The sequence below is a fragment of the Bos grunniens genome, chromosome 2 (assembly GCF_055505025.1).
Source record: "Bos grunniens cultivar Pamir isolate PY7600 chromosome 2, Bosgru_T2T1.0, whole genome shotgun sequence".
NCBI lineage: Eukaryota > Metazoa > Chordata > Mammalia > Artiodactyla > Bovidae > Bos > Bos grunniens.
The window spans coordinates 114,115,907-114,135,706 of record NC_141166.1 but is presented as its reverse complement, the minus strand read 5'-3'; the positions used below and the strand labels follow the sequence as shown (position 1 = coordinate 114,135,706).

At 40.7% G+C, this 19,800-nt stretch overlaps 1 protein-coding gene across 4 annotated transcripts in view; it reads left to right on the top strand.

Annotated features, from left to right (window-relative positions):
* Positions 1-3,756: 3,756 nt before the first annotated feature.
* Positions 3,757-19,800, top strand: part of SP3 (Sp3 transcription factor) — a 57,702-nt gene continuing 41,658 nt past the window's right edge. Inside the window, exons 1-4 of one of the 4 annotated variants that reach the window (XM_086358758.1) lie at positions 3,758-3,896; positions 4,524-4,669; positions 5,163-5,291; positions 12,828-14,187. In XM_086358758.1, coding sequence (XP_086214884.1) covers positions 3,890-3,896; positions 4,524-4,669; positions 5,163-5,291; positions 12,828-14,187 — 1,642 coding nt within the window. In that variant the 5' untranslated portion in view covers positions 3,758-3,889. Of the gene's footprint in view, positions 3,897-4,523; positions 4,670-5,162; positions 5,292-12,827; positions 14,188-19,800 lie in introns of all 4 variants that reach the window. The other 3 variants (XM_086358769.1, XR_015147872.1, XM_086358780.1) reach the window with 3 other exon arrangements.

Genomic DNA, 19,800 nt, shown 5'->3' with positions numbered 1-19,800 from the left:
CCATGAAATTAAAAGATGCTTACTTCTTGGAAGGAAAGTTATGACCAACCTAGATAGCATATTGAAAAGCAGAGACATTACTTTGCCAACAAAGGTCTGTCTAGTCAAGGCTATGGTTTTTCCTGTGGTCATGTATGGATGTGAGAGTTGGACTGTGAAGAAGGCTGAGCGCCGAAGAATTGATGCTTTTGAACTGTGGTATTGGAGAAGACTCTTGAGAGTCCCTTGGACTGCAAGGAGATCCAGCCAGTCCATTCTGAAGGAGATCAGCCCTGGGATTTCTTTGGAAGGAATGATGCTGAAGCTGAAACTCCAGTACTTTGGCCACCTCATGCGAAGAGTTGACTCATTGGAAAAGACTCTGATGCTGGGAGGGATTGGGGGCAGGAGGAGAAGGGGATGACAGAGAATGAGATGGCTAGATGGCATCACTGACTCGATGGACGTAAGTCTGAGTGAACTCCGGGAGTTGGTGATGGACAGGGAGGCCTGGCATGCTGGGATTCATGGGGTCGCAGAGTCTGACACGACTGAGCGACTGAACTGAACTGAAAAGGTGGATCAGGATCATAGGAACAAAGGTTATGTTAAGTAGACATGGATTTAGGTGCAACTATACAAAATTGCTGGAGAAGGCAATGCCAACCCACTCTAGTACTCTTGCCTGGAGCATCCCATGGACGGAGGAGCCTGGTAGGCTACAGTCCATGGGGTTGCTAAGAGTTGGACATGACTGAGTGACTCCACTTTCACTTTTCACTTTCATGCATTGGAGAAGGAAATGGCAACCCACTCCAGTATCTTTGCCTGCAGAATCCCAGGGACAGAGGAGCCTGTTGGGCTGCCATCTATGGGGTCGCAGAGAGTCAGACACAACTGACACGACTTAGCAGCAGAAGCAGCAGCATACAAAATTGCCACCTTTTTAGACAACAGTGGGTGAATACTGGTAATTGCATATTGTTCACTTAATAGATGTTAAGAAGGGAAGAAAGGTAGTAGGGACTGTGAAGGAAAGGGGTGTGGTGCAGTTGACCAGGGCTGTCGCTGCTTTTAATATAGAATGGGTAGGCTCTTGCAGATGTGAATCAAGTATTATTTAGTGGCTTCTCTTTGGAAAGAAAGAGGGTACTGAAAATGGGTGAAAGGGTTCATGCCAGTGGGTCTTTGAGGCCCTCTGACATTCACCACAGTTTCCAAAAGATTTAACTTATAAAAACACATGTAAGATGAAAAAAAAATAAGTGAGGAAATTGAGAAAAAGTGACATTCAGATCTGCTGCTGTGATATAAACAGTGGCCAGCAAGGGGTTCCTCAAATCATCTTTGGAAAGAAGACAGTATAAATAATACCTAGCATAAGCAAGTGCAATTTCTGAGTTCCTATGTAATGTAACAGTGGGTGCCATTGAGAGGCTATCTTCCACAGAGAAAATACCTTTTAATTAACACAAACTGCATTTCAAGATTTGGCTACAGTACTGAAATAGCTCAGAGAACATGATCTTTTCAGAGACTACCTTTGTTTCCAGCTTTAAGATACTCCATGAGTGACTCTTTTCAGTGTCTGAGCAGGTCCTCTGAATCTGATTAAGCAGTAGTGATACTTTTGGTAGTTGTGTCTCTTAAGAGCACTGCAGTTATAAAAGTAGAATAGATAGCTCTGGTAGGTTATTACTGTTTTTTTCAATTAGATTACATGAAGTGTTTCTGCATCTTGTCAGAATGGTCTATGGACCAAAAATGTTTGAAAATGATTTTTTTTTAAATTTCCATTTGTCAATTTGTATCACTGAGGAAACAAACTGAGTTTCTGTGGCCAAGTACTTTGCTTCCTATGGGTGGCTAGACTAAGGCTTTGTGAAAGGGGCATGGAAGTCTTCTGCTTAGACTCATAAACCACATCCCCATTCCTAGAAAAGCACCTGAAAATGTCTGAAATATCTCTACTAGGCAAAGAACTATTCTCTATCCAGTACATCCATGTAAGTAGAAAAAGTGACAATGCTAACTTCCCTCCCTCTCTCCCACTCCACTAGTTTTCATTTGTCCTCCCTCAAGCTTTCCATCCCTTTTTCTTTTTCAATTATCAGCTTATTCTATAACACTTTTCCTTCAGAATTTAAGTGTAAAATGGTACAGGGTTTATACAATTTGCTTTTAAAAAGTGATTCTTCTACTTATATATGAGACCCAAAATTGTGTTAGATCAACTTCATTCATGGATTCAGAACTTTTTTTTGTTTTTGCCTGTTTGTGGTTTTTAAGTCATTTCCTTGGGAATTCTATCTTTTGCACAATTAAGTGCCCATTAATCATACAATGTTTCTGATTCAGTGAGCAGAAGACGGAAATAGAAGAAATGAGATGCAAACTCCGTCTTTCATATAAGGATTCTTAAATTCTTGTCAGTGCACACAAAACCTTATTGAAGTCTTTGGACTTCAGCCCCCAGTACAACTTTATTTACTAAACAATCACAATTGGAACACTAATTTTTGGAGCCAGAGTTCTAATAAAAAGTGTATTGTGGGCAGCATATCCACCTCTTTGAGTTTAACCTCTTTCTTGGCAATTAGATCCAGTGTGTAATAGGCAGACCTGTCTCTTGGCAAAACATACACAGATAAAATTCAGGATTTCTCCTACCCAGGATGACATCAAGGTATCATGGATGCCAAAGAGCAAAGGTGTGTTAACCTAGCCAGTAAGTGAAATGAGATTTCAAATGAATGGTCCAAGAAAAAAAAGATACTTCATTGAGATTCACTATTTTTAAAATGTTGGCAATTATTGCTGGGCTTTTTCAGATATTTCACTTGCTACCAAGACGATTAAATAATGTTTGTGCAACAAAATGATTATGTGACTGAATTTTTTTAAGGATTCTGTCCTTTTGAATATATACACTATATGTTAAATGAAATATACTTGTCTGTTTCAGTGCCACTGGCCAGAATGAAAGCTCTCCTATCTGTGAGGTGAATTTCCAAGATTCCTGTTTAAAATGCCTGCTTCCAGGGTACGTAAAAGTGGAAGACAGTTTGGAAACCAGGGGCAAAGGGCGATGAGAACGAGGTGGCTCAGACTGAATCTAAGAGCTGAATGTGTGTGAGAGAAAATCCTCCTCCAGCCTCGGAGGGGGTGTCTCCCCCAATACCAGCTCCCTCCCCCCGGGCTTGCGGGGCGGGCCTGGTTTGCTCAGTAGCAGCAGCGGCCGCAGCAGCAGCCCGGGGGCTGAGCGGCAGCGGCCTCCAGGCAGCGAAGGGAAGCGGCGGCTCGGAGAGCCTGAGGCCCTGGGGAGATCCGGCTACTGCCAGGATGGAGGAAGCACCGAGTGGAGCCCGAGCCTTCGGGGACGGGATCTCCTCCCCAGCTCAGCTCCCCCACGGCTTGCCGGGGCGTGCTCCGAGCGCCTACAAGATGGAAGAGGCCTGCGTTTTGCCCTGGCAGCGGCAGCCGACGAACGAGGCGGGCACAGCGGGGTAACAGGCTAGCTTTGGCCGCTCTCGGGAACCTACGCCGCCACGGCCGCTCATTGTCTCTCCCCTTCCACCCGAGGGGCAAACAGGAAGCGTGCCGCCAGGCAGAGTGACGGACGGGCGTCTGGGCCAATGAGAGCTGGCGACGAAGAGCGTGATGGCAAATGAGCGCGGAGAAGAGGGGCGGAACTTCCGGGCGGGCTGTCACCCTCTTCCCCCCTTTTGGGCTGGAGGCTCCACCTTTTGTGTTTCCCGCACAGTCAATCAAAATAGGAAAAAAAAAATCCCCGGACCGCTCCGGCCGTGTCCGCCGCCGCTTCCCGCATCCTCTCCCGCCGCCGCCGCCTTCGCTCCTCACCATGTGTAAGGCGGCGGGGAGCCCCGCCTGAGGTGCCCTATAACACACTATGACCGGTACGTAAAACCGAGAGAGAGCAACCCTTGCTGCTGCCGTCGCCGCCGCTGCCGCCGACAACAGCCAGCCGCGGGCTGCCGCCGCCGGCTCCCGGCTCCCTGTGTGCGACCGAGTGTCTGTGAGAGGCAGAAAGCCGCAATCCCCTCCGCCTCCCTCCCCTCCCCGCCAGCTACCGTCCACCCTTCAAGCCCCAGCAACGCAGTGTCCCCGCCGGGCCCGGGGCGGGCGGCCCGGTCCGCCGGGAGCGCATCCCCCTGTGTGCGGGCGCGGGCGGCGGTCGGGCGGGCGTGTGAGTGACTGACGGTGCGAGAGGAGCGAGCGCGAGTGAGAGCGAGCAGCGCGAAGGGAAAGGGGAGGAGAGGAGAGGAGAGGGGGCAGGGGCAGCGCGGGGAGGAGGAGGAGGAGGGAAAGAGGAGGAGGAGGAGGGTTACAGGCAGCGGCGGGCGGGGGCAGCAGCAGGAGGGGAGGAGGGAGCCGCCGCCGCCGCCGCCGCCGGGGGGCGGGTGGGGGAGGGGAAGGGGACTCGGTCCGGGCTTTCGGAGTAATTTCGCCTCGGCCCGCGGGCCCCCTCCCTCTCCTCCACCCGCCTTCCTCCCCACCCCCACCCCCCCGCGCTGTGCCTGCAGCTCCCGAAAAGCCCGTGAAACAAGAGGAAATGGCTGCCTTGGACGTGGACAGCGGCGGCGGCGGCGGCGGCGGCCACGGCGAGTATCTGCAGCAGCAGCAGCAGCACGGAAACGGCGCGGTGGCGGCGGCGGCGGCGGCGGCCCAGGTGAGGAGCGGCTTAGCCCCGGCCCGGCTCCCCCCTCGCGCCGCTTTCTCCTCCCCTCGCCTCTCCCCTCCCTCCGCGCCTCTCTCCTCCCCTCCCCCCGCCCCGGGAGCTGCCCGCCCGAGGCGCCAACGCTCCGACCCCGCCCGCGCTCCCCCGCCCGCCGCCTTTTTGTGTGAGAGAGTGAGTGTGTGTGTGTGTGTGTGTGCGCTTGTGAGAGAGTGTGCGCCCTCCCGGGGGTGGGTTCCGGGCGGAAGGTGGAGGCCCGGCGCGCAGTCCGCCGCCCGCCTTCCCGCGGACGGTGGGGCCGGTGTGCGTGCGAGCGGGCGGGCGCGAGCCGGAGTCGAGGAGGAGGAGGAGGAGGAGAGCGCGGGCTGGCGCTCGCCCGGGCGCTGCCTGCGAGGCCAGAGTCGCACTTCCTGTGCGAGCGGCGGCCCGGCCCTAACCGCCACCCCCTCCCCCTGTCTCCCTCTCTGAACCCGCCCATCGGGGGTAGGACACTCAGCCGTCACCGCTCGCTCTGCTGGCCGCTACCTGCAGCAAGATAGGGCCGCCATCGCCGGGCGACGACGAGGAGGAGGCGGCCGCCGCAGCCGGGGCCCCCGCCGCCGCCGCCGCCGGAGCGGTAAGTCTCGCGCGCGCGGCCCGCCCCCGCCGAGGCCCAGCGCCCGCCATCCCGGGCCCGCGGCGGCCCGCCCGCCCTCCAGGCCTCCCCGGCGCCCGCGCCTGCCGCGAGACGGGCGGCCGCGCGGCCGGGCACCTTTCCTGCTCTTTGGCGTGCTTGGTTTGGATCAGAAGCCAGCCCAGGCTTTCTCTAAATTGTCACTGCAGCACCTCCATCCACATTCACTACAAAATGAAGTCTGAGAGGGTGGGGGTAGAGGCCTCCAAAATGGATGTTTGAGCAATTCATATCAGTGCTGAAAACTCCTTCGCCGAACGCTACAAAAATTTCAAGCACAGCCTATCGGCCATAGATAGTATCAACTGCAGAGCCAGTGTCTTTAGCTTTTAGTGTTTTTTGGACTCAGAGCTTTTTCTGCTGGGAGTTACTAGATCTTACTGACTTAAATGTTAAATTTTTTTTTATTAAAGGAATGATGGTGTACTCTTTTGTATACGGGAATGAACACCTTTTGAGTGCTTTTTAAATGGCCATTCCAAATGATCGAATTTTAGTTTTTGCAGGCTACTTAAATTTGCAGTAATTGTTCTTAAATGGAGTTTAAGTGATCGTTGGAATCGGTGAAGTTATTTAGATAATATTTTGGCTTTTTAAGTTGAATAAGAAGAAACAGAAGTACGTATAAGGAATTATATTTACATGAATGCTAATGCAACCACGCTTACAGTTGAATTTGGTTGGCAAAGCTATATTTTCATTTATTGTGGTTGGGTGGTGGGGTTCTTCTTTTTGGGTTTTTAGTTCGTCTGGGGCAGGGGGAGGAGCTGGTCAGAGTTGGAGGAGGGCTTAATACAAATTAGCTAGAAACAGTTTTTTAAGATTATTGTGAAGTTTACATTCGTTTGAATTTTTGTTGCATTAGTTTAACATGTAGATGTGTTCACTTATTAAAATAATTGAAACTGCTTACATTATTGTTTGTGTGTTTTTTTTAATGTGGATTATAGGAATTGGTCTGTGTTGTAATATTTTGAATTGTCACTGTAGACGAAAAAGTTTTAGTCTGCAGGAAATTCTTAGTATTCCAAGACATTAAACGTGAAGCTGTTGTTCAGCTGAATAATTATTGTTAAATATTGTATTTGTAATTTTAGTGCTTGAAATTATACTGTAGAGGGATGTGAATAGATTTACTGACTTAAAAGTATGATTTTAGGTTTTGTTCTTTTGTAACCAGGTTGAAATGTAAAGGCATAAAATTGTGTAAATGAGATGCATTGTTACTTTTAAACAAATTTATGGAGTGGTAAACCTCTTTTATGAACTATGTCCCTTTAGGCCCACAGTGCCAAAAAAAAAAGTTAAAAAACACTACATGAGTAAAATTGCAAGGCAGTTTGCTTCTACTTATCTTTTTAAGTATTTCAAATAGAACAAAAAACTTTTTGTAACTGCACCTTAACCAAGTTTAGGTATCAGCTCAGTGATTGGGGGAGGAGAGAAGTGAAGGAGGAAGTTAGGAGTAGAATGTATGTATATATATATGTATATGTAAGTCTAACCGGAGGAATAGGATACTGTCTCCAGCCTTAGCCTGCTGTGGCCATAGACTTGTAGGGAAGTTGTTTCCCTGCCTCTTCAGCTCCTCCTCTAACTACCAAATCTCTACTGACATCACATTTCCCGCCAGATGAACATGAACCACAATCACTCTAAGCACTTTTTCTTTGTATGTTTGGTATCTGTGCATAAAATTTTTCACTGAGTAAAAATTAGTATGACTGTCTTGAGTGTGTTTGCCTTAACAAACTGGAAAATTATTTTTCCAGTTCAAAAATGAATTTTAGATATGGACATCTCAGTAGATAAGAGAAATTTTAAGTGATTTCATGGAAGTTTTCTGCACGTTAAAAATGTGCTTGGATGTTGTGACTTCCCTCAAATTACTAGGAATTATGAGAGGTTTTATTATGAGAGAGCTTTTGTAGGTGTGCTCTCTAAAAATTTTATTTTGGGTTTATTTTGTATTTATAGAAAAGTTGCAAAGAGAACTGAAAGTTACCTTTTATTCTTCACCCAGCTTCCTCTAATAACTGATATAACTAACCATGGAGAAGGAAATGGCAACCCACTCCAGTGTTCTTGCCTGGAGAATCCCAGGGACGGGGGAGCCTGGTGGGCTGCGGTCTATGGGGTCGCACAGAGTCGGACACGACTGAAGCGACTTAGCAGCAACCATGGTTCATTTGTCAAAACTAGAAAATTAACATTGGTAGTGTTATTAATTATAGACTTTTTTCTGATATCACTCCATTTTCTGTTCTAGGATCCAATTCAGGATACCACATTGCATATAGTATTATTGTGTTTAAGGTCAAGTTGAAATACACAACTTTCTACTTAAAACTTTTAAATGCAACTTTATACTAGTTTGGTATTTTAGGATTAAAGGGGCATTGAAAAGCCAATAACTTAACTACAGACTTGCTTTATATATTTTCAGTTTAGAATTTGTTATGATTTGTGTTCATCCTGGATCCTGGCCAAGAATTTTTGGCACCCTCAGTATAGTGCTGAATAGGTCTAATCACAAAGCAGTCTCACCTGTAATGTCCCACAGCATAGACTCTCAAAATTGATTTGATGGCAGGATTTTTATGTTTTATTAAAGTTGTGTAGTGAGTTTTAGTAGTTAATCAAGAAATAGAAAAGGATGAACTTTATGAGGTATTAACTCATCCAGTTTACATTTGTGTGAACCTGTGAATTACTCATTTGCACTTTAGTATTAATAAGCTGTGTAAGTAAGTGTTATGAAAGACATTGCCTAAATTTTAGTTTAACTTGTAATGTTTCATTTATTACATAAATGTTCGTGAATTACAAAGTGAATAATAACTTATATAAAAAAGGTTATTTTGACTGTTACTTCAGATAAGAGTTACACTATCATTGTAAGGAATTCACTGGGTAATCGATTTTATATTTGTAGTCTATGTTCTTTACTGTTCCCTTTGAAGATTTTAAGAAACTTCAGTACTTGCCCTGGAATGGTTCTTGTTTGTTTCCACCTCAGCTTCACACTTGTTTCCAGTTACTCTTTTCTTGCCTATTTCTGGCTTTTGTAAAGCCATTTGTGGGAACTGAGGGGTTATTAATCCTTTCCAAATGAGATGTAATAAGTTAGTATGAATTTTTTTCTTTTTCCTTTACACAGTTATTACCTGAAAAGATAAATTCTTGGATTTCCCCCTTCTCCACCGTCCCCCCATTTTATGCCTGATTGCAGTGGAGAATGCCCTTGTAATGAATTTGCTGTAGTAATGTCCCAGGGCTGCTCTTGGTTGTGGTCTTTTTTTTTTTAACCATGTGATTATGTGTTTGTATACAGAGGGAAACTTGGACTACCTTCAATTACAATGTTTTAAATAATGCCAGTGTCCATGTTAATTGGTGTTTTGTCAGTAAGAATATTAGAATTACTGAGAGAAACATGAGTTTTCTCTTAGTATGTAAGCTTAATATGGAGGGTTATCTTGACCCCAAAATTCTTGCTTGGGTTATGTGTATTTTATGTCTCTCTGTCTATACTGTTTCTAGTAGCCTAACATCAGACATTCTTACAACTTTTTTTTTTTTGGTCTCAGATGTTCTAGTTTGTTTATTTTGCTGGTATACTACTGATGAAATTTCTGTTAAAGATGAATCATCTTTGTAGGCTTTGTGGTTTTGAAACATTTGGGGCATATTCTTTGTGGAGTTGATTTAAAACTGATACAGAGTTTTTCATTGAAGACACTAATATCTCAAGATTAGTTTTATTGATCCATTTTTTCCTATCATTTTCTTTGCAATTATTTTAAAGTAAAATATTTTTATTTACTTAAAAAATTTACTTATTGATCTTTCTGCTAGGCACAGTTGGATGTTTTTCAAATCTGTCCTGTAATCGTAAGGATACTTTAGGATTATATAGTGCTTTACAGTTTAAAGCTTAACACTGTCTTTAGGCTCTTATGACCCTGCAAGGTAGTATTTTTCCCATAAGGAAATTGAGTCCTGATCTAAATCACCTATAATTCTGAGTGATTATAGAATAGCTAGGGCTAGAACCCAGTTTTGAATTTTTTCTTTCCTAGTGCAATATACTCCTTTCCTCTAAGTATATGATGTCTTAGCTTAAATCATGAAAGTCTAGTATTTTTCTATTTCTGTGTTCATAAATATTTTTTACATATGTTTTAACCTTCAGTTCAGTCGCTCAGTCGTGTCCGACTCTTTGCCACCCCATGAATCGCAGCATGCCAGGCCTCCGTGTCCATCACCAACTCCCGGAGTTCACTCAGACTCACGTTAGATTTACTCAAAAGTTCAAATACATCATTTTAGCCTAGGTTTGGGGACTTACCTTTAGTTAATGGCCTGTGTTGTTGGGAAAAGTACTGTAGTTTAGTTTACTTAGCTTCTGGAGAAGGGGGTGATTGCGTAGTATGTTATCTGAATAGTTGTATTTATTTTCAAGGAATTTCTTGAACTAGAAAGCTGTTCACTGATGGTTTAATACCTGTTCTTGTAAAGATTTTGTTAAAAGAAATACTGGGATGCCATAAATTTTAAAGATGAAAAGGGACAACATGCCAGTACAGTTGTCCCTCTTATTTGTGGGTTTTGAATCCTTGGAGGTCTGCCTGTTGTATCTCACTGTATGTAAGGGAATTGAGCATGGGGGATTTTGGTATCCACAGGGTCCTGGAACCAATCCCCTGTGAATATCTAGGGTTAGCAGTATTGTAAAATTAACTTGTATGTAAGGTATCTTCTTTGATGTAAGTTGAAAAATGGTATATATAATGCGGGTCAGAAAAAATTCAAGTTCAATTCCCCAAAGAATAACCTTAAGAAAATAACAGTTGGATTTGAAACACCATACTTTAGATTTTGGTATGAATGTCTTTAGTTTAAAATGCCAAGAGACTGAAATGAAATGTAAATTGTTACTCTAATCCTGGGAAAGATGACTCAAAGCTTTTAATTTCTATACCAGGTAAAATTTGATGAATCATACATGACTTTAATGTCCACTGCTTCTTTTTAACTATGTGACTTTAATGTCCACTGTTTGATTTCAACAATTTAAGTTGGAGAAGTTTAAATGTTTGTGTTTAAAAGATAGATAATTATTCTAGTTCAAGCCTGGACATTTGTACTTGGTCCCACAGTTTCTGTGACTTTTTTGTCTTCAGCCTTTCAGTCGCCTTCACTAGGTCTTAGTTTACCTTTATAAAACACAGATCTGATTGCACCACTCACTCTCCTCAAAACCTTTTATAGCTTTCATTCACTATCTGTAGGATAAAGTCCAAACTCCTAAGTATGGATCTATGGAGCCATTTACTACAGGACCTGATAAAAATGTCTAGTCCTGTTCCCCATTATTTTGTTCTATGAATATGAGTCTTTTCTGAATTCTCTCTTCAACTCCAAACTATACATTTTTTTTTGAAGTTTCTTTTTGTCTGTGAGTTAATTATTTCTATACCTTAATGCCTATATCTCTGCTTCCTAACTGCCTACAGTGAAATCTTAAATTTTATTCACGATAACCTAAAAAATCTCTTCTGTGAAGTCTTGTCTTTTTTCATTTTTCTGTTTCCCCAAAGTGTTTTGATCCTATGCATAGTGTACACCACTGTTCACATAGTAGTATCATGTATGTGTATGTCTGGTTGGACAGATAGTGAATCACTTGAAGATAAAGATTGTATCTCATGGGCTTACTCATGGTTATTTCATCTTGGCAGATATGCTCAAATATTTTGAATTGAGTCATTAAACTGTGGTTCCTCCATTGAAATATACATTTCAGCTGTGTGTACACATGAAAATTAGGTAGTGAGTCTCTATAAAAAATGAAAAGTTCTTCTGGTTCTATAATATTTGTATTGAATTTTGTGGAATGGTTTATTTGAGAGAATACTATTTGTCTTCACCTGTTTTTAATGGTCACAGACCCCCCCCCCCACCCCCCCACCAGCCCCTTTGAGAATATGAAGACACTCTAGATACTCTTTCTCCACTCCCAGCCCCGGCCTTCCAATTGAACTTTCTCAAAAAGTTGATATGCTGTTTTAGAGGATTCAGAGATCCTTTGAACCCCAGGCATGGATTGTACATTGAGAATTCTGGTTTAGGTATGTTCATGTTCTCATTGTCTAGTGATGTGTGAAGTTACAGGAAATCACTTACAGATCTAGAAGGAAATGGGGTAGGGATGGTATTATTTTGATGGTGATTAATTCATATAGGTCTCATTCCCTGTGTGTTTACCTTTGGTCTTAGTGAGAGATAAGTATGGTATAGAATTTAAGGGCATGGATTCTGCAGTTAGATTGACTTAGTTTTAAATCCTGTTTTGGACATTGGATAGCTGTCTGATTTTGTCTCAATTTTGTCATCTGTGATATGGGGATAATCATACTACCTCATAGGATAGTTGTAAGCAATAGATTATATAATCTTACAAATCCCTATCATGGTACTTGGCGTATAAAAGAACAGCTCAAATGTTAGATGTTACTGTTACTATTCCCTTAAAAAATTTACCCTTTGACATTCATATGTTGGGTTTTATTGCTTTGTACTTTCCTACATTGATATTTTTCTAGTCTTGTCTAATCCACAATAGAAATGATACTTCAAATTCTAGCAGATAACAGAATTGCAGAATATAATGGCTAGTGTTCTGTGGCAAACTTAAAGAGAAATAGTAGGCAAAGTATCAATCCTCCAGCTTTTAGATTCTTAAAAAACCTTTTAGATGGACTGACTTTCCAATGTGGCCACAAGGCAATGACCTTTCCTCATTAAAAATTGTTAAGGTCTCATATATTTTTTTTAGTAGTTCATGCAAAAGTAAAGAATTTGATGGCTACTAAAGGAATCACCCACATCCTGTGTTTACTCTGGAGTACCTTACTACATGCCATGAAAGAGTAGCTTTAATTGTTTGATTTAAAGTTGATAGCAGTAATATACAAATCTTATTTCTGATTCTAGATACTGATGACACTGCTCTAATAATGTTTCTTTTTTGTACACAAATATGATGCACCTGGTTTAGTGATACATTTTTAGTGGGTTTTATACTTTTTGAACTCTCTTCCATGTTTGAGGTATATTTGGTTTGAGCCGTTCATAGTCTTTTCTACCTATTTCTACTTTTATTTTTAACTGTGTAGCATCAGAGAGATCATAGATGAGGGATTGGAAAATCAGTTTGTGGTCATAAAATAAAACATATTCTAATTGAACTTTTTTCCTGCTCAAATAGCCTGGGTTATCTTAGCAATAACTAGCAAAATTGAAAATGATAATTATCGTAGTTTATATAGTACTTCTGTATTTGAGCTCTGTTGTGTTCCTAAGAGAACATTTCAGGTGATAAGTGTCTTTTATCAGTTTTTAAAGTTTTTTGAGAATTGGATTAAATATACCACAAATACATATCACATAACATTTTCTGTTTTCTTCATCCAGACAGGTGATTTGGCTTCTGCACAGTTAGGAGGAGCACCAAACCGATGGGAGGTTTTGTCAGCCACACCTACAACTATAAAAGATGAAGCTGGCAATCTAGTACAGATTCCAAGTGCTGCTACTTCCAGTGGGCAGTATGTCCTTCCCCTTCAGAATTTGCAGAATCAGCAAATATTTTCAGTTGCACCAGGATCAGATTCATCAAATGGTACAGTGTCCAATGTTCAATATCAAGTAATACCACAGATTCAGTCATCAGATGGTCAGCAGGTTCAGATTGGTTTCACAGGCTCTTCAGATAATGGGGGTATAAATCAAGAAAGTGGTCAAATTCAGATCATTCCTGGCTCTAATCAAACCTTGCTTGCCTCTGGAACACCTCCTGCTAATATCCAGAATCTCATACCACAGACTGGTCAAGTCCAGGTTCAGGGAGTTGCAATTGGTGGTTCATCTTTTCCTGGCCAAACCCAAGTAGTTGCTAATGTGCCTCTTGGTCTTCCAGGAAATATTACCTTTGTACCAATCAATAGTGTCGATCTAGATTCTTTGGGACTCTCGGGCAGTTCTCAGACAATGACTGCAGGCATTAATGCTGATGGACATTTGATAAACACAGGACAAGCTATGGATAGTTCAGACAATTCAGAAAGGACTGGTGAGCGGGTTTCTCCTGATATTAATGAGACTAATACTGATACAGATTTATTTGTGCCAACATCCTCTTCATCACAGTTGCCTGTTACTATAGATAGTACAGGTATATTACAACAAAATACCAATAGCTTGACTACTACTAGTGGGCAAGTCCATTCTTCAGATCTTCAGGGAAATTATATCCAGTCGCCTGTTTCTGAAGAGACACAGGCTCAGAATATTCAGGTTTCTACAGCACAGCCTGTTGTACAACATCTACAACTTCAAGAGTCTCAGCAGCCAACCAGTCAAGCCCAAATTGTGCAAGGTATTACACCACAGACAATCCATGGTGTGCAAGCCAGTGGTCAGAATATAACACAACAGGCTTTGCAAAATCTTCAGTTGCAGCTGAATCCTGGAACCTTTTTAATTCAGGCACAGACAGTGACCCCTTCTGGACAGATAACTTGGCAAACATTTCAAGTACAAGGGGTTCAGAACTTGCAGAATTTGCAAATACAGAATACTGCTGCCCAACAGATAACTTTGACGCCTGTTCAGACACTCACGCTTGGTCAAGTTGCAGCAGGTGGAGCCTTGTCTTCAACTCCAGTTAGTCTAAGCACTGGTCAGTTGCCAAATCTACAGACAGTTACAGTAAACTCTATAGATTCTACTGGTATACAGCTACACCCAGGAGAGAATGCTGACAGTCCTGCAGGTGAGTTTTCTAAGTCATGTCATGTCATAGATAAGTTCACCAGTGTGTTAATATGTAGGGAAATTTTTTCCTCTAAGTGTTTATCAGAATCTGGCTATCTTTAAAGATGATGATACATTTCCCTGTGTCTGTATAAAAAATCAACATCAGAATGTGTTCTGAATTGTTCTTCATTGAACGATGATAGTTTCTGTAAGTCAAGGATTTATTTCTCTGTTATGCCAGTTACATGTGTTTCTTGTCACTCCGTTTTATGTATTTTCTTAACATCTGATTGGTACTCTCAAGCATCACAGAATTTTTATTTGGCAGGTAAGGTGTCTTGGTTGTCTTTGGTGTGATGTAAATTATATGTTTTATGCATTTTATTTGGTTGGGCAATCAGACTGGCATAGTGAAACTATGGTATTGGGAGTAGGTAGTGTTCATGCTGTCTCACTCACTAGCTAGCTGGGTGGTTGTGGCTAGGTTACTTTTGCTCGTACAAACTCAGTTTTCTCAGCATGTAAAATGTGCTTGTTGGACTATGTAACTATGTCTAGGGTACCTTGTAGACCTAAAATTCTTCGATTCTGTGATAATTTATTCTTACAGGTGTGAAGTAGTTCCTAAACGTAGGTGTGCTAAATATGTTATAATTGATAGTAGGGGTAGAAATTTCAGAAGTGTCCTCTTTGTTTTGTAAGAATGAAATAATACAGTTTGAAAAGATAGTATAATCATTACTTTAGTAATGTTATTTACTTAGTATTTTATTGAATGTTTTGTTGTACACTAAGTTCTTTCTTTCACTCTTATTTTGTTGTTTTGAGCCTTTCAAACTCAAGCTGGGAACTTGGATTTAATTTACTGAATTAATGGTATTAACCTCTTTGTTTAGGGAAATTTGTGATATGTACACAGAAAATTGGGTTTCCCAGGTGACTCAGTGGTAAAGAATCCACCTGCCAATGCAGGAGACCTGGGTTTGATCCGTGGGTTGGGAAGATCCCCTGGAGGAGGAAATGGCACCCCACTCCAGTATTCTTGCCTGGAGAATCCCACCGACAGAGGATCCTGACAGGCATAGGGTCACAAAGAGTTGGACACAACTGAGCAACTGAGCACACACATGCACACAAAAAATTGGCCTTGTCCTGAAGTCTTGCTGTGTTCTTAGGAAGTTTTTAATTGCATTTGAGCCTTCTGAAGCTGTGGTTTAAAGCTGCATTCTCAAAGTGTGGTCTGTGGACCACTGAGGATTCCTGAGACCCTCTCAGACGTCCTTGATGTCAAACTGCTTTTCATAATAATAGTAAAATTACTTGCCTTTTTTGTTGTGTTGACATTTTCACTGGTAGTTGCTAAAACTGTTGTGTCTTAGCACAAATCAAAGCTGTGATGATAAACTGTAATAGCAGTATTCTTTATGACCGTCCACTTGAAGTTAATGAAAAATGCTAGTTTCACTGAACAATAACCTTGATGAACACATCAAAAGAGATATTTTCACTAAATCTTGACCCTTGAATGCTGCATGTCCTTTTTAAAATAATAGCTTTATTGAAACATAATTCACATATTGTAAAAGTCACTGTTTAAAGTATGCAATTTAGTGGTTTCTAATATAGGGACAGACTTGCCCAACCATCACCAGTATATAATTTTAGAGCATTTTCACCACCACCCCCAAACCCCATTCCCATTAGTAGTCCCTCCACATTCCCCCATTCCCTTATCCCCCAGCAACCACTAATCTACTTTTCTGTCTCTTTGGATTTGCCTGTTATATCTTACCAGTCGAATCATACAATACATAGCTTTCTGTTTCTGACTTTCTGCATATTTTTAGGCTTCATCTGTGTTGTAGTCTTTACCAATACTTTGTTCCTTTTTGTGGTTGAATAATATTCCGTTGTAGGGATATACCACATTTTGTTCACTTATCCATTGATTGACAGCATTTCCATATTTTAGCTATCGAGAGAATGCTGCTATGAACATTTGTGTACAGTTGTTTGATGTGGACATATGTTTGTTTCTTTTGGGTATATACTTGGGAGTGGAATTGCTAGATTATATGTTTAACATTTTGAAGAACTGCCAAAATGCTTTTCCAAAGTGACTGTATCATTTTACATTCTCACCAACAAAAGGGTTCCAGTTTTTCTACATCCCCACCAACATATCATTGTCCTCCTCTTTTATTTTAGACAATGGGTGTGAAGTGGTATCTCATTGTATTTCTGGTTTGTAGTTCCTGCTGCATGTTTTTGTAATATTCTTTGTGATAAAATGGGAACTGTACTTTAATAAAGTGCATACCAAAATAAGATGATTATATTTTAAAATACATATATTGTTTTTACTTGAGCAGTCATGTGAGTTGCAAGCTGAACTAGATGCTGTTTTCAGGAAACACAATACTTGAAAGACTGACAAACTGATTATTGAATGACTCATGTATTTAAGTGACAGATATTTTCTAAAAAATAAGTGAGCCTGTCCTTCAAAGGAAAAAAAAACCTATTTGCTTCCAATGATAAAATTTGGACTTTCCAGTGAAAATAAGAATTTAGGAGAACTTGAATCTACTACTATGAACTTGATAATGTATTAATAATTGGATTCTTTTCTGATGAGATGGACAGTGTTATATTAATAAATAGGATTTTTTTGAATACTGTATTATAATGAAATATGCCAGCATTCGCAAGATCTTTATGATAGTTCAGTGAACCAGTGGTTTTCAAATGACCAACTTATGTTACAAATCGTGCATGGGTAAAAGATAGACTAACAATAAGCATATGGAAAGTTTATCAATATGTTTTCAGATTCTACACTGCAACTGACGTTTAAGGAACTATCATTAGTCAGATTTGGTATAGTATCAAAGAAGAATACGCACATTTGGCTGAAAGACTGTCAGATTACTTCTTCCTTTTCCAGTCATGTATCTTAATATTCTTCATATGCTTCAGCCCAAACCACATACTGCTGCAGACTGCAGAAGAAAATATGAAACTCCAGTTGTCTTTTAGCCTAGATATTAAGGAGATTTGCAAAAATATAAAACATGGCCTTTCATCTTCTATATATATTTTGAGAAAATAGCTGTTTTTCACAAAATAGTAATTTGTGTTAATATGTAATGGATTTATTGTTTTCAAATGAATTGAAACATTAAATTTTTCTCTTTTAATTTCTACTACAGTAAGTATCAAAAAATGTATCATACATGAATAAAAGCTTTTTAGGGACCTCAGTAATATTTAAGAGTTTAGAAGGAGTCCTGAGACCAAAAAGTTTGAAAATACTGGAGAATGACAGACTTCTGAAGACATAGTTTTTAAAACCAGTTTTTAAAGCTTCCACAAAGTTAAAATTATGGAGATCTGTACATATTAGAAAAACATCTCTAGAGAATTTATTTGTGATTTTATGAATTTATATTGGTCATGAAATTAGATTGATATAAAGCAATAAGTGCTCAGTAATTTATTTCCAAAATAGTATCAAAATAGCAACACTGTTTGAATTAAATGCAAAATTGAATTTTTAAGATGATGATTTAGTTTATTGAATGTTGGGCAAGGAAGAGTAAAATAAGCACTCCAGAAGGCCATTAAATTAGAATTTTCTCCCAATTTTAAAGGAATGAGAAAACAAAAGTTAAAGAGAATGATAATGAAAGTGCTGCATAGTACATTGTAGCATATTTAAAAATAAAAACCAAAAAATTGGAATTTGGGGATAATCTAGTAATAAAACTGTTCCTTGGTATACTGTCTTTTTAATTGACAGAAAACTTGTAAGACGTGTTTTCTTATGTGAATAATCGGTTAAAAAAAAAACTGTGTTAGAACATAGTATGGCCAGGTGAACTGCTTAAATCTTTGATACCGTTGGTTTGCATTTTATTTTTGTTTAGTATGGAAACCATGAAACACATTTCCCAAATGAAGGAAACCACACAGTTTGTTTTTTTTAAAAAACCAGGGTTCTGGAATTTAATCATCATCTTTTTTTTTAAAGATCCCCTTTAACAGAAATGACCTCTATTCTGATTTGTTTTAAGATGTGAATCTGATTCAGGGCCCCTCCTCATGAGGGGTATGTTTAGTGCTCTTTACCCCTTAGAAACCAAACCCATTTTCCTTGCAACATAGAACTCACTGGGCCCCAAGCTGCAACCCCAGTCATTCCTTTATTTCTATTCCTTGCCCACTGAGAAGTGCATGATGTTTTTGAAATTTAATTTTTATTCCATATTTGCTATGTATATGAAACTGAATGAGAAGAGACTATGAATTTACTTTTGGAAATTACCTTTCCAACATCTTTTCTAGTCAGAAAATGTCTCCCAAATTAAGCCAAGGCTTAATCCAGTTTCTCAGATTTGAGTCCTGTCAGATTTTGACTTACCTTTAAGACTGAGTATTATGTACATTTTAAAATATTGTCATAATTACACTGCTTGTACAGTTTCTTTATCTTTAATTTTTGTTATTATTTTTTTTTTTGGTAGAGTGAACATGTCCATTAAGTATTTATGTCAGGAATTATGTCCTATTTAATTATTTTTTGTTGTTTAGTTGCTCAGTCATGTCTGACTCTTTGTGACCCCATGGACTGCAGCACACCAGACTTCCCTGTCCTTTACCATCTCCTAGAGTTTGCTCAAACTCATGTCCATTGGGTTGGTGATGCCATCCAACCATTTTGTCCTCCCTGCCCCCTTCTCTGACTCTCCATCTTTCCCAGCATCAGGGTCTTTTCTAATGAGTCGACTCTTCACGTCAGGTGGCCAAAGTATTGGTGCTTCGGCATCAGTCCGTCCGATGAATCCTCAGAGTTGATTTCCTTTAGGATTAACTGGTGTGGTCTCCTTGCTGTCCATGGAACTCTCAAGAGTCTTCTCCAGCACCACAGTTCAAAGGCATTGATTTTTGGGTGCTCAGCCTTCTTTATGGTCCACGTCTCACATCTGTACATGACTACTGAGAAAACCATGGATTGACTATCTGGACATTTTTTGGCAAAGTGGTATTTCTGCTTGCTAATATGTTGTCTAGGTTTGTCATAGCTTTTATTCCAAGGATCAAGTGTCTCTGAATTTCATGGCTGCAGTCACCATCTACAGTGATTTAGGAGCCCAAGAAAATAAAATCTGTCACTGTTTCTACTTTTTCCCCATCTGTTTGCCATTAAGTGATGGGACTGGATGCCATGATCTTAGTTTTTTGAATGTTGAGTTTCAAGCCAGTTTTTTCACTCTCCTCTTTGACCCTCATCAAGAAGCTCTTTTGTTCCTCTTCACTTTCTGCCTTTAGAGTGGTATCTGCATATCTGAAGTTGTTGGTATTTTCCCCAGCAATCTTGATTCTAGCTTTTGATTCATCCAGCTGGACTTTTCACATGATGTATTCTCCATATAAGTTAAATAAGCAGGGTGTCAGTATACAGCCTTGATGTATTCTCCATATAAGTTAAATAAGCAGGGTGTCAGTATACAGCCTTGATGTACTGCTTTGCCAATTTTGAACCAGTCCATTGTTCCATGTCTGGTTCTAACTTGCTTCTTGGCTTGCATACAGATTTCTCAGGAGACAGGTAAGGTGGTCTGGTACT